Source organism: Oncorhynchus gorbuscha, unplaced genomic scaffold, assembly GCF_021184085.1.
Source record: "Oncorhynchus gorbuscha isolate QuinsamMale2020 ecotype Even-year unplaced genomic scaffold, OgorEven_v1.0 Un_scaffold_1516, whole genome shotgun sequence".
Classification (NCBI taxonomy): domain Eukaryota; kingdom Metazoa; phylum Chordata; class Actinopteri; order Salmoniformes; family Salmonidae; genus Oncorhynchus; species Oncorhynchus gorbuscha.
The window spans coordinates 26,442-47,803 of record NW_025746270.1 but is presented as its reverse complement, the minus strand read 5'-3'; the positions used below and the strand labels follow the sequence as shown (position 1 = coordinate 47,803).

Here is a 21,362-nt window from a genome sequence, read left to right as displayed (position 1 = left end):
CAGCCGTAGGTTCAGTAGTGTCTGTCTCTAGGTGTTTTCTACAGCCGTAGGTTCAGTAGTGTCTGTCTCCCAGGTGTTTTCTATCCGTAGGTTCAGTAGTGTCTGTCTCCAGGTGTTTACTACAGCCGTAGGTTCAGTAGTCTGTCTCCAGGTGTTTACTACAGCCGTAGGTTCAGTAGTGTCTGTCTCCAGGTGTTTACTACAGTAGTGTCTGTCTCTAGGTGTTTTCTACAGCCGTAGGTTCAGTAGTGTCTGTCTCCAGGTGTTTACTACAGCCGTAGGTTCAGTAGTGTCTGTCTCCAGGTGTTTACTACAGTAGTGTCTGTCTCTAGGTGTTTTCTACAGCCGTAGGTTCAGTAGTGTCTGTCTCTAGGTGTTTTCTACAGCCGTAGGTTCAGTAGTGTCTGTCTCCCAGGTGTTTACTACAGCCGTAGGTTCAGTAGTGTCTGTCTCCAGGTGTTTTCTACAGCCGTAGGTTCAGTAGTGTCTGTCTCCAGGTGTTTACTACAGCCGTAGGTTCAGTAGTGTCTGTCTCTAGGTGTTTTCTACAGCCGTAGGTTCAGTAGTGTCTGTCTCTAGGTGTTTTCTACAGCCGTAGGTTCAGTAGTGTCTGTCTCCCAGGTGTTTACTACAGCCGTAGGTTCAGTAGTGTCTGTCTCCAGGTGTTTACTACAGCCGTAGGTTCAGTAGTGTCTGTCTCCCAGGTGTTTTCTACAGTAGTGTCTGTCTCCCAGGTGTTTACTACAGCCGTAGGTTCAGTAGTGTCTGTCTCTAGGTGTTTACTACAGCCGTAGGTTCAGTAGTGTCTGTCTCCAGGTGTTTACTACAGCCGTAGGTTCAGTAGTGTCTGTCTCCCAGGTGTTTACTACAGCCGTAGGTTCAGTAGTGTCTGTCTCCAGGTGTTTACTACAGTAGTGTCTGTCTCTAGGTGTTTTCTACAGCCGTAGGTTCAGTAGTGTCTGTCTCCAGGTGTTTACTACAGCCGTAGGTTCAGTAGTGTCTGTCTCCAGGTGTTTACTACAGTAGTGTCTGTCTCTAGGTGTTTTCAGCCGTAGGTTCAGTAGTGTCTGTCTCTAGGTGTTTTCTACAGTAGGTTCAGTAGTGTCTGTCTCCAGGTGTTTACTACAGCCGTAGGTTCAGTAGTGTCTGTCTCCAGGTGTTTTCTACAGCCGTAGGTTCAGTAGTGTCTGTCTCCAGGTGTTTACTACAGCCGTAGGTTCAGTAGTGTCTGTCTCTAGGTGTTTTCTACAGCCGTAGGTTCAGTCTGTCTCTAGGTGTTTTCTACAGCCGTAGGTTCAGTAGTGTCTGTCTCCCAGGTGTTTACTACAGCCGTAGGTTCAGTAGTGTCTGTCTCCAGGTGTTTACTACAGCCGTAGGTTCAGTAGTGTCTGTCTCCCAGGTGTTTTCTACAGTAGTGTCTGTCTCCCAGGTGTTTACTACAGCCGTAGGTTCAGTAGTGTCTGTCTCTAGGTGTTTACTACAGCCGTAGGTTCAGTAGTGTCTGTCTCCAGGTGTTTACTAGGTGTTTCTCTAGGTGTTTTCAGCCGTAGGTTCAGTAGTGTCTGTCTCTAGGTGTTTTCTACAGCCGTAGGTTCAGTAGTGTCTGTCTCCCAGGTGTTTACTACAGCCGTAGGTTCAGTAGTGTCTGTCTCCAGGTGTTTACTACAGCCGTAGGTTCAGTAGTGTCTGTCTCTAGGTGTTTTCTACAGCCGTAGGTTCAGTAGTGTCTGTCTCCAGGTGTTTACTACAGCCGTAGGTTCAGTAGTGTCTGTCTCCAGGTGTTTACTACAGCCGTAGGTTCACTAGTGTCTGTCTCCAGGTGTTTACTACAGTAGTGTCTGTCTCTAGGTGTTTTCTACAGCCGTAGGTTCAGTAGTGTCTGTCTCCAGGTGTTTACTACAGCCGTAGGTTCAGTAGTGTCTGTCTCCAGGTGTTTACTACAGCCGTAGGTTCAGTAGTGTCTGTCTCCAGGTGTTTACTACAGCCGTAGGTTCAGTAGTGTCTGTCTCCAGGTGTTTACTACAGCCGTAGGTTCAGTAGTGTCTGTCTCTAGGTGTTTTCTACAGCCGTAGGTTCAGTAGTGTCTGTCTCCCAGGTGTTTACTACAGCCGTAGGTTCAGTAGTGTCTGTCTCCCAGGTGTTTACTACAGCCGTAGGTTCAGTAGTGTCTGTCTCCAGGTGTTTACTACAGCCGTAGGTTCAGTAGTGTCTGTCTCCCAGGTGTTTTCTACAGTAGTGTCTGTCTCCCAGGTGTTTACTACAGCCGTAGGTTCAGTAGTGTCTGTCTCCCAGGTGTTTTCTACAGCCGTAGGTTCAGTAGTGTCTGTCTCCAGGTGTTTTCTACAGCCGTAGGTTCAGTAGTGTCTGTCTCTAGGTGTTTTCTACAGCCGTAGGTTCAGTAGTGTCTGTCTCCAGGTGTTTACTACAGCCGTAGGTTCAGTAGTGTCTGTCTCCAGGTGTTTTCTACAGCCGTAGGTTCAGTAGTGTCTGTCTCCAGGTGTTTACTACAGCCGTAGGTTCAGTAGTGTCTGTCTCTAGGTGTTTTCTACAGCCGTAGGTTCAGTAGTGTCTGTCTCTAGGTGTTTTCTACAGCCGTAGGTTCAGTAGTGTCTGTCTCCAGGTGTTTACTACAGCCGTAGGTTCAGTAGTGTCTGTCTCCAGGTGTTTACTACAGCCGTAGGTTCAGTAGTGTCTGTCTCCCAGGTGTTTTCTACAGTAGTGTCTGTCTCCCAGGTGTTTACTACAGCCGTAGGTTCAGTAGTGTCTGTCTCTAGGTGTTTACTACAGCCGTAGGTTCAGTAGTGTCTGTCTCCAGGTGTTTACTACAGTAGTGTCTGTCTCTAGGTGTTTTCTACAGCCGTAGGTTCAGTAGTGTCTGTCTCTAGGTGTTTTCTACAGCCGTAGGTTCAGTAGTGTCTGTCTCCCAGGTGTTTACTACAGCCGTAGGTTCAGTAGTGTCTGTCTCCAGGTGTTTACTACAGCCGTAGGTTCAGTAGTGTCTGTCTCCCAGGTGTTTTCTACAGTAGTGTCTGTCTCCCAGGTGTTTTCTACAGCCGTAGGTTCAGTAGTGTCTGTCTCCCAGGTGTTTTCTACAGCCGTAGGTTCAGTAGTGTCTGTCTCCCAGGTGTTTACTACAGCCGTAGGTTCAGTAGTGTCTGTCTCCCAGGTGTTTACTACAGCCGTAGGTTCAGTAGTGTCTGTCTCCAGGTGTTTACTACAGTAGTGTCTGTCTCTAGGTGTTTTCTACAGCCGTAGGTTCAGTAGTGTCTGTCTCCAGGTGTTTACTACAGCCGTAGTTTCAGTAGTGTCTGTCTCCAGGTGTTTACTACAGTAGTGTCTGTCTCTAGGTGTTTTCTACAGCCGTAGGTTCAGTAGTGTCTGTCTCTAGGTGTTTTCTACAGCCGTAGGTTCAGTAGTGTCTGTCTCCCAGGTGTTTACTACAGCCGTAGGTTCAGTAGTGTCTGTCTCCAGGTGTTTACTACAGCCGTAGGTTCAGTAGTGTCTGTCTCCCAGGTGTTTTCTACAGTAGTGTCTGTCTCCCAGGTGTTTACTACAGCCGTAGGTTCAGTAGTGTCTGTCTCTAGGTGTTTACTACAGCCGTAGGTTCAGTAGTGTCTGTCTCCAGGTGTTTACTACAGTAGTGTCTGTCTCTAGGTGTTTTCTACAGCCGTAGGTTCAGTAGTGTCTGTCTCTAGGTGTTTTCTACAGCCGTAGGTTCAGTAGTGTCTGTCTCCCAGGTGTTTACTACAGCCGTAGGTTCAGTAGTGTCTGTCTCCAGGTGTTTACTACAGCCGTAGGTTCAGTAGTGTCTGTCTCCCAGGTGTTTTCTACAGTAGTGTCTGTCTCCCAGGTGTTTACTACAGCCGTAGGTTCAGTAGTGTCTGTCTCTAGGTGTTTTCTACAGCCGTAGGTTCAGTAGTGTCTGTCTCCAGGTGTTTACTACAGCCGTAGGTTCAGTAGTGTCTGTCTCCAGGTGTTTACTACAGCCGTAGGTTCACTAGTGTCTGTCTCCAGGTGTTTACTACAGTAGTGTCTGTCTCTAGGTGTTTTCTACAGCCGTAGGTTCAGTAGTGTCTGTCTCCAGGTGTTTACTACAGCCGTAGGTTCAGTAGTGTCTGTCTCCAGGTGTTTACTACAGCCGTAGGTTCAGTAGTGTCTGTCTCCAGGTGTTTTCTACAGCCGTAGGTTCAGTAGTGTCTGTCTCCAGGTGTTTACTACAGCCGTAGGTTCAGTAGTGTCTGTCTCTAGGTGTTTTCTACAGCCGTAGGTTCAGTAGTGTCTGTCTCTAGGTGTTTACTACAGCCGTAGGTTCAGTAGTGTCTGTCTCCCAGGTGTTTACTACAGCCGTAGGTTCAGTAGTGTCTGTCTCCAGGTGTTTACTACAGCCGTAGGTTCAGTAGTGTCTGTCTCTAGGTGTTTTCTACAGTAGTGTCTGTCTCCCAGGTGTTTACTACAGCCGTAGGTTCAGTAGTGTCTGTCTCTAGGTGTTTTCTACAGCCGTAGGTTCAGTAGTGTCTGTCTCCAGGTGTTTTCTACAGCCGTAGGTTCAGTAGTGTCTGTCTCCAGGTGTTTACTACAGCCGTAGGTTCAGTAGTGTCTGTCTCCAGGTGTTTACTACAGTAGTGTCTGTCTCTAGGTGTTTTCTACAGCCGTAGGTTCAGTAGTGTCTGTCTCCAGGTGTTTACTACAGCCGTAGGTTCAGTTGTGTCTGTCTCCCAGGTGTTTTCTACAGTAGTGTCTGTCTCCCAGGTGTTTACTACAGCCGTAGGTTCAGTAGTGTCTGTCTCTAGGTGTTTTCTACAGCCGTAGGTTCAGTAGTGTCTGTCTCCAGGTGTTTACTACAGCCGTAGGTTCAGTAGTGTCTGTCTCCAGGTGTTTACTACAGCCGTAGGTTCAGTAGTGTCTGTCTCCCAGGTGTTTACTACAGTAGTGTCTGTCTCTAGGTGTTTTCTACAGCCGTAGGTTCAGTAGTGTCTGTCTCCAGGTGTTTACTACAGGTGTTTTTCTACAGCCGTAGGTTCAGTAGTGTCTGTCTCCCAGGTGTTTTCTACAGCCGTAGGTTCAGTAGTGTCTGTGTCCCAGGTGTTTTCTACAGCTGTAGGTTCAGTTCAGTGTGTCTGTCTCCAGGTGTTTTCTACAGCCGTAGGTTCAGTAGTGTCTGTCTCCCAGGTGTTTACTACAGCCGTAGGTTCAGTAGTGTCTGTCTCCAGGTGTTTTCTACAGCCGTAGGTTCAGTAGTGTCTGTCTCCAGGTGTTTACTACAGCCGTAGGTTTAGTAGTGTCTGTCTCCGGTGTGTCTCCAGGTGTTTTCTAGGTTCAGTACATGGACATATTTCTGTCTGCCTGTCAGTCTGCATGGACATATTTCTGCCTGCCTGCCTGCCTGCCTGCCTGCCTGCCTGCCTGTCTGTCTGTCTGTCTGTCACTTCAGACAGAACAATATGTTTGGTTACGTTTGAGCATGTGAAGACTCCTGGACACAGTGAAGTCCACTTCTCCCTCGTTCCACAGTGAAGGGTACCTGAGAAGGATACAGGCGGTTTGGTTGCATAGCAGTAGAGAGACACTGTTCTGTCTGCTTACTTTGCTGCTCTGATAACTAAGTAGTCTTTTAATGAAGCTTTCTGTGATATGCAAACAACCAAACATACATTTTGGGTCCTTTTTCTTCTCCTGTGTCATGTGGGATGTGCATCTCTAATTTCTCTGTACAGCCGTCAACATTCAGCTAACGTCTTGTTCTTTCTGTTAGCTGTTTATCATCGTGGTCTTCAGTACTCTAGTGGACATCTTCCTCTCCCTTTCTCAGCTTCTGTTTCCCCTCTCTCTCTCTCTCTCTTCCAGCTGTTACTATAGTAACCACCAGTCATGGGGAAGCAGAACAGCAAACTCCGCCCTGAGGTGATGCAGGATCTGCTGGAGAGCACGGACTTCACAGAGCATGAGATCCAGGAGTGGTACAAGGGCTTCCTGAGAGACTGCCCCAGCGGGAACCTCTCCATGGAGGAGTTTAAGAAGATCTACGGTAACTTCTTCCCTTACGGAGACGCCTCCAAGTTCGCAGAGCACGTCTTCCGTACCTTCGACGCCAACGGGGACGGGACCATAGACTTCCGGGAGTTCATCATCGCTCTGAGCGTCACGTCGCGGGGCAAACTGGAGCAGAAACTGAAGTGGGCCTTCAGCATGTACGACCTGGACGGGAACGGATACATCAGCAAGTCTGAGATGCTGGAGATCGTACAGGTGAGGCGGGAACAGAGAGCTGGGATTTGTAGTTCTGGTGTGAGTTATTTGTAGGCACGGTATGTACGACCTGGACGGGAACAGACATATGAGGTCTGAGATGGTAGAGGTGAGGCGGGAACAGAGAGCTGGGATTTGTAGTTCTGGTGTGAGTTATAGGTCTGAGATTGTAGAGGTGAGGCGGGAACAGAGAGCTGGGATTTGTAGTTCTGGTGTGAGTTATTTGTAGGCACGACCTGGACGGGAACGGATACATCAGCAAGTCTGAGATGATAGAGGTGAGACAGGAACAGACATATGAGGTCTGAGATGATAGAGGTGAGACAGGAACAGACACAAGGTCTGAGATGGTAGAGGTGAGACAGGAACAGACATATGAGGTCTGAGATGGTGGAGGTGAGACAGGAACAGACATGAGGTCTGAGATGGTAGAGGTGAGACAGGAACAGACATGAGGTCTGAGATGGTAGAGGTGAGACAGGAACAGACATATGAGGAGGTCTGAGATGGTAGAGGTGAGACAGGAACAGACATATGAGGAGGTCTGAGATGGTAGAGGTGAGACAGGAACAGACATATGAGGTCTGAGATGGTAGAGGTGAGACAGGAACAGACATGAGGTCTGAGATGATAGAGGTGAGACAGGAACAGACACGAGGTCTGAGATGATAGAGGTGAGACAGGAACAGACATGAGGTCTGAGATGATAGAGGTGAGACAGGAACAGACATGAGGTCTGAGATGGTAGAGGTGAGACAGGAACAGACATGAGGTCTGAGATGGTAGAGGTGAGACAGGAACAGACATGAGGTCTGAGATGGTAGAGGTGAGACAGGAACAGACATATGAGGTCTGAGATGGTAGAGGTGAGACAGGAACAGACATATGAGGTCTGAGATGGTAGAGGTGAGACAGGAACAGACATATGAGAGGTCTGAGATGGTAGAGGTGAGACAGGAACAGACATATGAGGAGGTCTGAGATGGTAGAGGTGAGACAGGAACAGACATGAGGTCTGAGATGGTAGAGGTGAGACAGGAACAGACATATGAGGTCTGAGATGGTAGAGGTGAGACAGGAACAGACATGAGGTCTGAGATGGTAGAGGTGAGACAGGAACAGACATGAGGTCTGAGATGGTAGAGGTGAGACGGGAACAGACATGAGGTCTGAGATGGTAGAGGTGAGACAGGAACAGACATATGAGGTCTGAGATGGTAGAGGTGAGACAGGAACAGACACGAGGTCTGAGATGGTAGAGGTGAGACGGGAACAGACATGAGGTCTGAGATGGTAGAGGTGAGACAGGAACAGACATATGAGGTCTGAGATGGTAGAGGTGAGACAGGAACAGACATATGAGGTCTGAGATGGTGGAGGTGAGACAGAAACAGACATATGAGGTCTGAGATGACCATATTCCTCCAATAGAACCTTCCAGACCATATTCCTCCTATAGAACTAGAGTTGTGTTTATATTTTTGTTCAGGGTATAACATAGTGTCTGTGTGTTTTAATTCTCCAGGATATCTATAAGATGGTGTCTGTGTGTTTAATTCTCCAGGATATCTATAAGATGGTGTCTCTGTGTTTAATTCTCCAGGATATCTATAAGATGGTGTCTGTGTGTTTATTCTCCAGGCCATCTATAAGATGATATCTGTGTGTTTAATTCTTCAGGATATCTATAAGATGGTGCCTGTGTGTTTATTTTCCAGGATATCTATAAGATGGTGTCTGTGTGTTTAATTCTCCAGGATATCTGTGTGTTTATTCTCCAGGATATCTATAAGATGGTGTCTGTGTGTTTATTCTCCAGGATATCTGTGTGTTTAATTCTCCAGGATATCTATAAGATATCTGTGTTTTAATTCTCCAGGATATCTATAAGATGGTGTCTGTGTGTTTATTCTCCAGGATATCTGTGTGTTTAATTCACCAGGATATCTATAAGATGATATCTGTGTTTTAATTCTCCAGGATATCTATAAGATGGTGTCTGTGTGTTTAATTCTCCAGGATATCTGTGTGTTTAATTCTCCAGGATATCTGTGTGTTTAATTCTCCAGGATATCTATAAGATGGTGTCTGTGTGTGTTTAATTCTCCAGGATATCTATAAGATGGTGTCTGTATGTGTTTAATTCTTCAGGATATCTGTGTGTTTAATTCTTCAGGATATCTGTGTGTTTAATTCTCCAGGATATCTGTGTGTTTAATTCTCCAGGATATCTATAAGATGGTGTCTGTGTGTTTAATTCTCCAGGATATCTATAAGATAGTGTCTGTGTGTTTAATTCTCCAGGATGTCTGTGTGTTTATTCTCCAGGCCATCTATAAGATGGTGTCTGTGTGTTTAATTCTCCAGGATATCTATAAGATGGTGTCTGTGTGTTTATTCTCCAGGCCATCTATAAGATGGTGTCTGTGTGTTTAATTCTCCAGGCCATCTATAAGATGGTGTCTGTGTGTTTAATTCTCCAGGATATCTATAAGATGGTGTCTGTGTGTTTATTCTCCAGGCCATCTATAAGATGGTGTCTGTGTGTTTATTCTCCAGGCCATCTATAAGATAGTGTCTGTGTGTTTATTCTCCAGGCCATCTATAAGATGGTGTCGTCTGTGATGAAGATGCCAGAAGACGAGTCCACTCCAGAGAAGAGAACAGAGAAGATCTTCAGACAGATGGACACCAACAGAGACGGTAGGTCTCATCTCATCCACACATTACAGCCCACAGTGGCAGCCGATAGAGGGAGTGTACTGGTATAGGGTATACCGTGTTAGTGTACTGGTATACCGTGTTAGTGTACTGGTATAGGGTATACCTACTAACTATGTAGGTCTCATCTCATCCACACATTACAGCCCACAGTGGCAGCCGATAGAGGGAGTGTACTGGTATAGGGTATACCGTGTTAGTGTACTGGTATACCGTGTTAGTGTACTGGTATAGGGTATACCTACTAACTATGTAGGTCTCATCTCATCCACACATTACAGCCCACAGTGGCAGCCGATAGAGGGAGTGTACTGGTATACCTACCTACTAACTATGCTTGTATATCTTACATCCGGTAACTACTAGCTATGCTTGTATATCTATACATCCGGTAACTACTAGCTATGCTTGTATAACTTTACATCCGGTAACTACTAGCTATGCTTGTATATCTATACATCCGGTAACTACTAGCTATGCTTGTATAACTTTACATCCGGTAACTACTAGCTATGCTTGTATATCTCTACATCCGGTAACTACTAACTATGCTTGTATATCTATACATCCGGTAACTACTAACTATGCTTGTATATCTCTACATCCGGTAACTACTAGCTATGCTTGTATATCTCTACATCCGGTAACTACTAGCTATGCTTGTATATCTCTACATCCGGTAACTACTAACTATGCTTGTATATCTCTACATCCGGTAACTACTAGCTAGCTATGCTTGTATATCTATACATCCGGTAACTACTAGCTATGCTTGTATATCTATACATCCGGTAACTACTAGCTATGCTTGTATATCTCTACATCCGGTATCTACTAACTATGCTTGTATAACTCTACATCCGGTAACTACTAGCTATGCTTGTATATCTCTACATCCGGTAACTACTAACTATGCTTGTATATCTATACATCCGGTAACTACTAGCTATGCTTGTATATCTCTACATCCGGTAACTACTAACTATGCTTGTATATCTCTACATCTGGTAACTACTAGCTATGCTTGTATATCTATACATCCGGTAACTACTAACTATGCTTGTATATCTCTACATCCGGTAACTACTAGCTAGCTATGCTTGTATATCTCTACATCCGGTAACTACTAGCTATGCTTGTATATCTCTACATCCGGTAACTACTAGCTATGCTTGTACATCTCTACATCCGCTAACTACTAACTATGCTTGTATAACTTTACATCCGGTAACTACTAACTATGCTTGTATATCTATACATCCGGTAACTACTAACTATGCTTGTATATCTATACATCCGGTAACTACTAACTATGCTTGTATATCTATACATCCGGTAACTACTAACTATGCTTGTATATCTATACATCCGGTAACTACTAACTATGCTTGTATATCTCTACATCCGGTAACTACTAACTATGCTTGTATATCTCTACATCCGGTAACTACTAACTATGCTTGTATATCTATACATCCGGTAACTACTAGCTATGCTTGTATATCTCTACATCCGGTATCTACTAACTATGCTTGTATATCTATACATCCGGTATCTACTAACTATGCTTGTATATCTATACATCCGGTAACTACTAACTAGCTATGCTTGTATATCTATACATCCGGTAACTACTAGCTAGCTATGCTTGTATATCTATACATCCGGTAACTACTAGCTAGCTATGCTTGTATATCTATACATCCGGTAACTACTAGCTAACTATGCTTGTATATCTCTACATCCGGTAACTACTAGCTAGCTATGCTTGTATAACTATACATCCGGTAACTACTAGCTATGCTTGTATATCTATACATCCGGTAACTACTAGCTATGCTTGTATATCTCTACATCCGGTAACTACTAACTATGCTTGTATATCTCTACATCCGGTAACTACTAACTATGCTTGTATATCTCTACATCCGGTAACTACTAGCTATGCTTGTATATCTCTACATCCGGTAACTACTAGCTATGCTTGTATATCTATACATCCGGTAACTACTAACTATGCTTGTATATCTCTACATCCGGTAACTACTAACTATGCTTGTATATCTCTACATCCGGTAACTACTAACTATGCTTGTATATCTCTACATCCGGTAACTACTAACTATGCTTGTATATCTCTACATCCGGTAACTACTAACTATGCTTGTATATCTTACATCCGGTAACTACATCCTTGTATATCTATACATCCGGTAACTACTAGCTAACTACTATATGCTTGTATATCTCTACATCCGGTAACTACTAGCTATGCTTGTATATCTCTACATCCGGTAACTACTAACTATGCTTGTATATCTCTACATCCGGTAACTACTAACTATGCTTGTATATCTCTACATCCGGTAACTACTAACTATGCTTGTATATCTCTACATCCGGTAACTACTAACTATGCTTGTATATCTCTACATCCGGTAACTACTAGCTATGCTTGTATATCTCTACATCCGGTAACTACTAGCTATGCTTGTATATCTCTACATCCGGTAACTACTAGCTAACTATGCTTGTATATCTCTACATCCGGTAACTACTAACTATGCTTGTATATCTCTACATCCGGTAACTACTAACTATGCTTGTATATCTCTACATCCGGTAACTACTAACTATGCTTGTATATCTCTACATCCGGTAACTACTAACTATGCTTGTATATCTCTACATCCGGTAACTACTAGCTATGCTATATCTATCCGGCTTGTATATCTCTACATCCGGTAACTACTAGCTATGCTTGTATATCTCTACATCCGGTAACTACTAGCTATGCTTGTATATCTCTACATCCGGTAACTACTAACTATGCTTGTATATCTCATACATCCGGTAACTACTAACTATGCTTGTATATCTCTACATCCGGTAACTACTAACTATGCTTGTATATCTCTACATCCGGTAACTACTAGCTATGCTTGTATATCTCTACATCCGGTAACTACTAACTATGCTTGTATATCTCTACATCCGGTAACTACTAACTATGCTTGTATATCATCTACATCCGGTAACTACTAACTATGCTTGTATATCTCTACATCCGGTAACTACTAGCTATGCTTGTATATCTCTACATCCGGTAACTACTAGCTATGCTTGTATATCTCTACATCCGGTAACTACTAACTATGCTTGTATATCTCTACATCCGGTAACTACTAGCTATGCTTGTATATCTCTACATCCGGTAACTATCCGGTAACTACTAACTATGCTTGTATATCTATACATCCGGTAACTACTAGCTATGCTTGTATATCTCTACATCCGGTAACTACTAGCTATGCTTGTATATCTCTACATCCGGTAACTACTAGCTATGCTTGTATATCTCTACATCCGGTAACTACTACTACTTGTATATCTATATCTGCTATGTATATCTCTACATCCTACTAGCTATGCTAATCTACATAACTACTGCTTGTATATCTCTACATCCGGTAACTACTAACTATGCTTGTATATCTCTACATCCGGTAACTACTAACTATGCTTGTATATCTCTACATCCGGTAACTACTAGCTAGCTATGCTTGTATATCTCTACATCCGGTAACTACTAACTATGCTTGTATATCTCTACATCCGGTAACTACTAGCTATGCTTGTATATCTCTACATCCGTTAACTACTAACTATGCTTGTATATCTCTACATCCGGTAACTACTAACTATGCTTGTATATCTCTACATCCGGTAACTACTAACTATGCTTGTATATCTCTACATCCGGTAACTACTAACTATGCTTGTATATCTCTACATCCGGTAACTACTAACTATGCTTGTATAACATTACATCCGGTAACTACTAGCTATGCTTGTATATCTCTACATCCGGTAACTACTAGCTAGCTATGCTTGTATATCTCTACATCCGGTAACTACTAACTATGCTTGTATATCTCTACATCCGGTAACTACTAACTATGCTTGTATATCTCTACATCCGGTAACTACTAGCTATGCTTGTATATCTCTACATCCGGTAACTACTAACTATGCTTGTATATCTCTACATCCGGTAACTACTAGCTATGCTTGTATATCTCTACATCCGTTAACTACTACATCCGGTATGCTATGTTGTATATCTCTACATCCGTTAACATCTATGCTTGTATAACTTTACATCCGGTAACTACTAACTATGCTTGTATATCTCTACATCCGTTAACTACTAACTATGCTTGTATAACTTTACATCCGGTAACTACTAACTATGCTTGTATATCTCTACATCCAGTAACTACTAGCTAGCTATGCTTGTATATCTCTACATCCGGTAACTACTAACTATGCTTGTATATCTCTACATCCGGTAACTACTAGCTAGCTATGCTTGTATATCTCTACATCTGGTAACTACTAGCTAGCTATGCTTGTATATCTCTACATCCGGTAACTACTAGCTAGCTATGCTTGTATATCTATACATCCGGTAACTACTAACTATGCTTGTATATCTATACATCCGGTAACTACTAACTATGCTTGTATATCTATACATCCGGTAACTACTAGCTAACTATGCTTGTATATCTATACATCCGGTAACTACTAGCTAGCTATGCTTGTATATCTATACATCCGGTAACTACTAACTATGCTTGTATATCTATACATCCGGTAACTACTAACTATGCTTGTATATCTATACATCCGGTAACTACTAACTATGCTTGTATATCTATACATCCGGTAACTACTAGTGATGCTTGTATATCTATACATCCGGTAACTACTAGCTATGCTTGTATAACTCTACATCCGGTAACTACTAGCTATGCTTGTATATCTCTACATCCGGTAACTACTAGCTATGCTTGTATATCTCTACATCCGGTAACTACTAGCTATGCTTGTATATCTCTACATCCGGTAACTACTAGCTATGCTTGTATATCTCTACATCCGGTAACTACTAGCTATGCTTGTATATCTCTACATCCGGTAACTACTAGCTATGCTTGTATATCTCTACATCCGGTAACTACTAGCTATGCTTGTATATCTCTACATCCGGTAACTACTAGCTATGCTTGTATATCTCTACATCCGGTAACTACTAGCTATGCTTGTATATCTATACATCCGGTAACTACTAGCTATGCTTGTATATCTATACATCTGGTAACTACTAGCTATGCTTGTATAACTTTATGAGATGGATTTGTTTGTCTTTGCAATTAGTTTATGTACTTTTTTCGCTTGTTAGCATTTAGCTAACAGCGTCAATGTGATTTTGCTATTGGTTTGTGGTAATTTGGTTAGCATTCTGGTAATAGAGACCCAATGGGTTTTTCTTGTTTTTTAGCGCCCCCTTCTGTGCTAAACAGGTAATACCCTAAATCCTGGGATGAGAAGGATGGTATGACGATATGAACATGTGGATACTGTGTTACCACCTGTTAATAATCCCACATCTGATTTCTAGGGTTACCACATGTTAATAATCTCACATCTGATTTCTAGGGCTACCACCTGTTAATAATCCCACATCTGACTACTAGGGTTACCACATATTAATAATCCCACCTGTTAATAATCCCACATCTGACTACTAGGGCTACCACATGTTAATAATCCCACATCTGACTACTAGGGCTACCACATGTTAATAATCCCACATCTGACTACCACAGCTACCACCTGTTAATAATCCCACCTGTTAATAATCCCACCTGTTAATAATCCCACATCTGACTACTAGGGTTACCACATATTAATAATCCCACATGTTAATAATCCCACATCTGACTACTAGGGTTACCACATATTAATAATCCCACATGTTAATAATCCCACATCTGACTACTAGGGTTACCACATATTAATAATCCCACATGTTAATAATCCCACATCTGACTACTAGGGTTACCACATATTAATAATCCCACATGTTAATAATCCCACATCTGACTACTAGGGTTACCACATATTAATAATCCCACATGTTAATAATCCCACATCTGACTACTAGGGTTACCACATATTAATAATCCCACATGTTAATAATCCCACATCTGACTACTAGGGTTACCACATATTAATAATCCCACATGTTAATAATCCCACATCTGACTACTAGGGTTACCACATATTAATAATCCCACATGTTAATAATCCCACATCTGACTACTAGGGTTACCACATATTAATAATCCCACCTGTTAATAATCCCACATCTGACTACCGGAGCTACCACCTGTTAATAATCCCACATCTGACTACTAGGGTTACCACCTGTTAATAATCCCACCTGTTAATAATCCCACATCTGACTACCACAGCTACCACCTGTTAATAATCCCACATCTGACTACCACAGCTACCACCTGTTAATAATCCCACATCTGACTACTAGGGTTACCACATATTAATAATCCCACCTGTTAATAATCCCACATCTGACTACTAGGGTTACCACCTGTTAATAATCCCACATCTGACTACTAGGGCTACCACCTGTTAATAATCCCACATCTGACTACTAGGGTTACCACATATTAATAATCCCACCTGTTAATAATCCCACATCTGACTACTAGGGCTACCACATATTAATAATCCCACCTGTTAATAATCCCACATCTGACTACTAGGGCTACCACCTGTTAATAATCCCACATCTGACTACTAGGGTTACCACATATTAATAATCCCACCTGTTAATAATCCCACATCTGACTACTAGGGTTACCACCTGTTAATAATCCCACATCTGACTACTAGGGCTACCACCTGTTAATAATCCCACATCTGACTACTAGGCTTACCACCTGTTAATAATCCCACATCTGACTACTAGGGTTACCACATATTAATAATCCCACCTGTTAATAATCCCACCTGTTAATAATCCCACATCTGACTACTAGGGTTACCACATGTTAATAATCCCACATCTGACTACTAGGGTTACCACCTGTTAATAATCCCACATCTGACTACTAGGGTTACCACATGTTAATAATCCCACATCTGACTACTAGGGTTACCACATGTTAATAATCCCACCTGTTAATAATCCCACATCTGACTACTAGTGCTACCACCTGTTAATAATCCCACATCTGACTACTAGGGCTACCACCTGTTAATAATCCCACCTGTTAATAATCCCACCTGTTAATAATCCCACATCTGACTACTAGTGCTACCACCTGTTAATAATCCCACATCTGACTACTAGGGCTACCACCTGTTAATAATCCCACCTGTTAATAATCCCACCTGTTAATAATCCCACCTGTTAATAATCCCACCTGTTAATAATCCCACCTGTTAATAATCCCACATCTGACTACTAGGGTTACCACATATTAATAATCCCACCTGTTAATAATCCCACATCTGACTACTAGGGTTACCACATGTTAATAATCCCACATGTTAATAATCCCACATCTGACTACTAGGGTTACCACATGTTAATAATCCCACATCTGACTACTAGGGTTACCACATGTTAATAATCCCACATGTTAATAATCCCACATCTGACTACTAGGGTTACCACATGTTAATAATCCCACATCTGACTACTAGGGTTACCACATATTAATAATCCCACCTGTTAATAATCCCACATCTGACTACTAGGGCTACCACCTGTTAATAATCCCACATCTGACTACTAGGGCTACCACCTGTTAATAATCCCACCTGTTAATAATCCCACCTGTTAATAATCCCACCTGTTAATAATCCCACCTGTTAATAATCCCACATCTGACTACTAGGGCTACCACCTGTTAATAATCCCACCTGTTAATAATCCCACATCTGACTACTAGGGCTACCACCTGTTAATAATCCCACCTGTTAATAATCCCACATCTGACTACTAGGGTTACCACATGTTAATAATCCCACCTGTTAATAATCCCACATCTGACTACTAGGGTTACCACCTGTTAATAATCCCACATCTGACTACTAGGGTAACCACATATTAATAATCCCACCTGTTAATAATCCCACATCTGACTACTAGGGTTACCACATATTAATAATCCCACCTGTTAATAATCCCACATCTGACTACTAGGGCTACCACCAGTTGGGGACCTACTTACTCAATGGTTTTCAGATTGTTGTCCAAACGTCGAGGTCTCTATTTGATAATGATATACACTCATATGTCTAGTGTTTCTCCAGGTAAACTGTCTCTGGAAGAGTTCATTAAAGGTTAATCTAACCTGACTGTCTCCTGTTGTTGTGTTTCTCCAGGTAAACTGTCTCTAGGGGGTTCATTAAAGGTTCATCTAACCTGACTGTCTCCTGTTGTGTTTCTCCAGGTAAACTGTCTCTGGAAGAGTTCATTAAAGGTTCATCTAACCTGACTGTCTCCTGTTGTGTTTCTCCAGGTAAACTGTCTCTGGAAGAGTTCATTAAAGGGGCTAAAAGTGACCCCTCCATTGTGCGCCTGTTGCAGTGTGACCCCAGCAGCGCTGGGCAGTTCTAAACCGCCCGACCTTGAGGGTCAAGACAATGTAAGGCTACACTCTATTCATTTAGGTTTCCTGTTCGTTTCATTCCTGTGTATGTTTCACCCCTACTGTTACCTCCACTAACCTCCACTAACCAGTCTGTTACCTCCACTAACCAGTCTGTTACCTCCACTAACCAGTCTGTTACCTCCACTAACCAGTCTGTTACCTCCACTAACCAGTCTGTTACCTCCACTAACCTCCACTAACCAGTCTGTTACCTCCACTAACCAGTCTGTTACCTCCACTAACCAGTCTGTTACCTCCACTAACCAGTCTGTTACCTCCACTAACCTCCACTAACCAGTCTGTTACCTCCACTACCAACCAGTCTGTTACCTCCACTAACCTCCACTAACCAGTCTGTTACCTCCACTAACCAGTCTGTTACCTCCACTAACCAGTCTGTTACCTCCACTAACCTCCACTAACCAGTCTGTTACCTCCACTAACCAGTCTGTTACCTCCACTAACCAGTCTGTTACCTCCACTAACCTCCACTAACCAGTCTGTTACCTCCACTAACCAGTCTGTTACATCCACTAACCTCCACTAACCAGTCTGTTACCTCCACTAACCAGTCTGTTACCTCCACTAACCAGTCTGTTACCTCCACTAACCTCCACTAACCAGTCTGTTACCTCCACTAACCAGTCTGTTACCTCCACTAACCAGTCTGTTACCTCCACTAACCTCCACTAACCAGTCTGTTACCTCCACTAACCAGTCTGTTACCTCCACTAACCTCCACTAACCAGTCTGTTACCTCCACTAACCAGTCTGTTACCTCCACTAACCTCCACTAACCAGTCTGTTACCTCCACTAACCTCCACTAACCAGTCTGTTACCTCCACTAACCAGTCTGTTACCTCCACTACACTCCACTAACCAGTCTGTTACCTCCACTAACCACTCCAGTCTGTTACCTCCACTCTGTTACCTCCACTAACCAGTCTGTTACCTCCACTAACCAGTCTGTTACCTCCACTAACCAGTCTGTTACCTCCACTAACCTCCAACCAGTCTGTTACCTCCACTAACCAGTCTGTTACCCACCAACCTCCACTAACCAGTCTGTTACCTCCACTAACCTCCACTAACCAGTCTGTTACCTCCACTAACCTCCACTAACCAGTCTGTTACCTCCACTAACCTCCACTAACCAGTCTGTTACCTCCACTAACCTCCACTAACCTCCACTAACCAGTCTGTTACATCCACCAACCTCCACTAACCAGTCTGTTACCTCCACTAACCAGTCTGTTACCTCCACCCTCCACTAACCAGTCTGTTACCTCCACCTCCAACCAGTCTGTTACTCCACTAACCAGTCTGTTACCTCCACCAACCAGTCCACTAACCAGTCTGTTACCTCCACTAACCAGTCTGTTACCTCCACTCCTCCACTAACCAGTCTGTTACCTCCATCCTCCACTAACAACCTCCACTAACCAGTCTGTTACCTCCATCCTCCCTCCACTAACCAGTCTGTTACCTCCACTAACCAGTCTGTTACCTCCACTCCACTGTTAACCTCCACTAACCAGTCTGTTACCTCCACCAACCTCCACTAACCAGTCTGTTACATCCACCAACCTCCACTAACCAGTCTGTTACATCCACCAACCTCCACTAACCAGTCTGTTACATCCACCAACCTCCACTAACCAGTCTGTTACATCCACCAACCTCCACTAACCAGTCTGTTACATCCACTAACCTCCACTAACCAGTCTGTTACCTCCACTAACCTCCACTAACCAGTCTGTTACATCCACTAACCTCCACTAACCAGTCTGTTACCTCCACTAACCAGTCTGTTACACCAGTCTGTTACCTCCACTAACCAGTCTGTTACCTCCACTAACCAGTCTGTTACCTCCACCAACCTCCACTAACCAGTCTGTTACCTCCACTAACCTCCACTAACCAGTCTGTTACCTCCACTAACCTCCACTAACCAGTCTGTTACATCCACCAACCTCCACTAACCAGTCTGTTACATCCACCAACCTCCACTAACCAGTCTGTTACCTCCACTAACCAGTCTGTTACATCCACCAACCTCCACTAACCAGTCTGTTACCTCCACTAACCAGTCTGTTACCTCCACCAACCTCCACTAACCAGTCTGTTACCTCCACCAACCTCCACTAACCAGTCTGTTACCTCCACTAACCAGTCTGTTACCTCCACTAACCAGTCTGTTACCTCCACTAACCAGTCTGTTACCTCCACCAACCTCCACTAACCAGTCTGTTACCTCCACTAACCAGTCTGTTACCTCCACTAACCAGTCTGTTACCTCCACCAACCTCCACTAACCAGTCTGTTACATCCACTAACCAGTCTGTTACCTCCACTAACCAGTCTGTTACCTCCACTAACCAGTCTGTTACCTCCACTAACCAGTCTGTTACATCCACTAACCAGTCTGTTACATCCACTAACCAGTCTGTTACCTCCACTAACCAGTCTGTTACCTCCACTAACCAGTCTGTTACCTCCACCAACCAGTCTGTTACCTCCACTAACCAGTCTGTTACCTCCACCACTAACCAGTCTGTTACATCCACTAACCAGTCTGTTACCTCCACCAACCTCCACTAACCAGTCTGTTACATCCACTAACCTCCACTAACCAGTCTGTTACCTCCACTAACCAGTCTGTTACATCCACTAACCAGTCTGTTACCTCCACCAACCTCCACTAACCAGTCTGTTACCTCCACTAACCAGTCTGTTACATCCACTAACCAGTCTGTTACCTCCACTAACCAGTCTGTTACATCCACTAACCAGTCTGTTACCTCCACTAACCAGTCTGTTACATCCACTAACCAGTCTGTTACCTCCACTAACCAGTCTGTTACATCCACTAACCAGTCTGTTACCTCCACCAACCTCCACTAACCAGTCTGTTACATCCACCAACCTCCACTAACCAGTCTGTTACCTCCACTAACCAGTCTGTTACCTCCACTAACCAGTCTGTTACCTCCACTAACCAGTCTCTGTTACCTCCACTAACCAGTCTGTTACCTCCACCCTCCACTAACCAGTCTGTTACCTCCACTAACCAGTCTGTTACCTCCACTAACCAGTCTGTTACCTCCACTAACCTCCACTAACCAGTCTGTTACCTCCACTAACCAGTCTGTTACCTCCACTAACCTCCACTAACCAGTCTGTTACCTCCACTAACCAGTCTGTTACCTCCACTAACCAGTCTGTTACCTCCACTAACCTCCACTAACCAGTCTGTTACCTCCACTAACCTCCACTAACCAGTCTGTTACCTCCACTAACCAGTCTGTTACCTCCACTAACCTCCACTAACCAGTCTGTTACCTCCACTAACCAGTCTGTTACCTCCACTAACCAGTCTGTTACATCCACCAACCTCCACTAACCAGTCTGTTACCTCCACTAACCTCCACTAACCAGTCTGTTACATCCACTAACCAGTCTGTTACCTCCACTAACCAGTCTGTTACCTCCACTAACCAGTCTGTTACATCCACCAACCTCCACTAACCAGTCTGTTACATCCACCAACCTCCACTAACCAGTCTGTTACCTCCACTAACCAGTCTGTTACATCCACTGACCTCCACTAACCAGTCTGTTACCTCCACTAACCAGTCTGTTACCTCCACCAACCTCCACTAACCAGTCTGTTACCTCCACCAACCTCCACTAACCAGTCTGTTACCTCCACTAACCAGTCTGTTACCTCCACTAACCAGTCTGTTACCTCCACCAACCTCCACTAACCAGTCTGTTACCTCCACTAACCAGTCTGTTACCTCCACTAACCAGTCTGTTACACTCCACTAACCAGTCTGTTACATCCACTAACCAGTCTG

At 43.6% G+C, this 21,362-nt stretch overlaps 1 protein-coding gene across 3 annotated transcripts in view; it reads left to right on the top strand.

The window, feature by feature from the left end:
* Window positions 1-21,362, top strand: part of LOC124023155 (neurocalcin-delta A) — a 105,363-nt gene that overhangs the window by 62,319 nt on the left and 21,682 nt on the right. For all 3 annotated transcript variants that reach the window (XM_046337692.1, XM_046337693.1, XM_046337690.1), the window contains exons 2-4: window positions 5,845-6,246; window positions 8,844-8,949; window positions 17,370-17,495. In XM_046337692.1, coding sequence (XP_046193648.1) covers window positions 5,869-6,246; window positions 8,844-8,949; window positions 17,370-17,467 — 582 coding nt within the window. In that variant the 5' untranslated portion in view covers window positions 5,845-5,868 and the 3' untranslated portion in view covers window positions 17,468-17,495. The remainder of the gene's footprint in view (window positions 1-5,844; window positions 6,247-8,843; window positions 8,950-17,369; window positions 17,496-21,362) is intronic.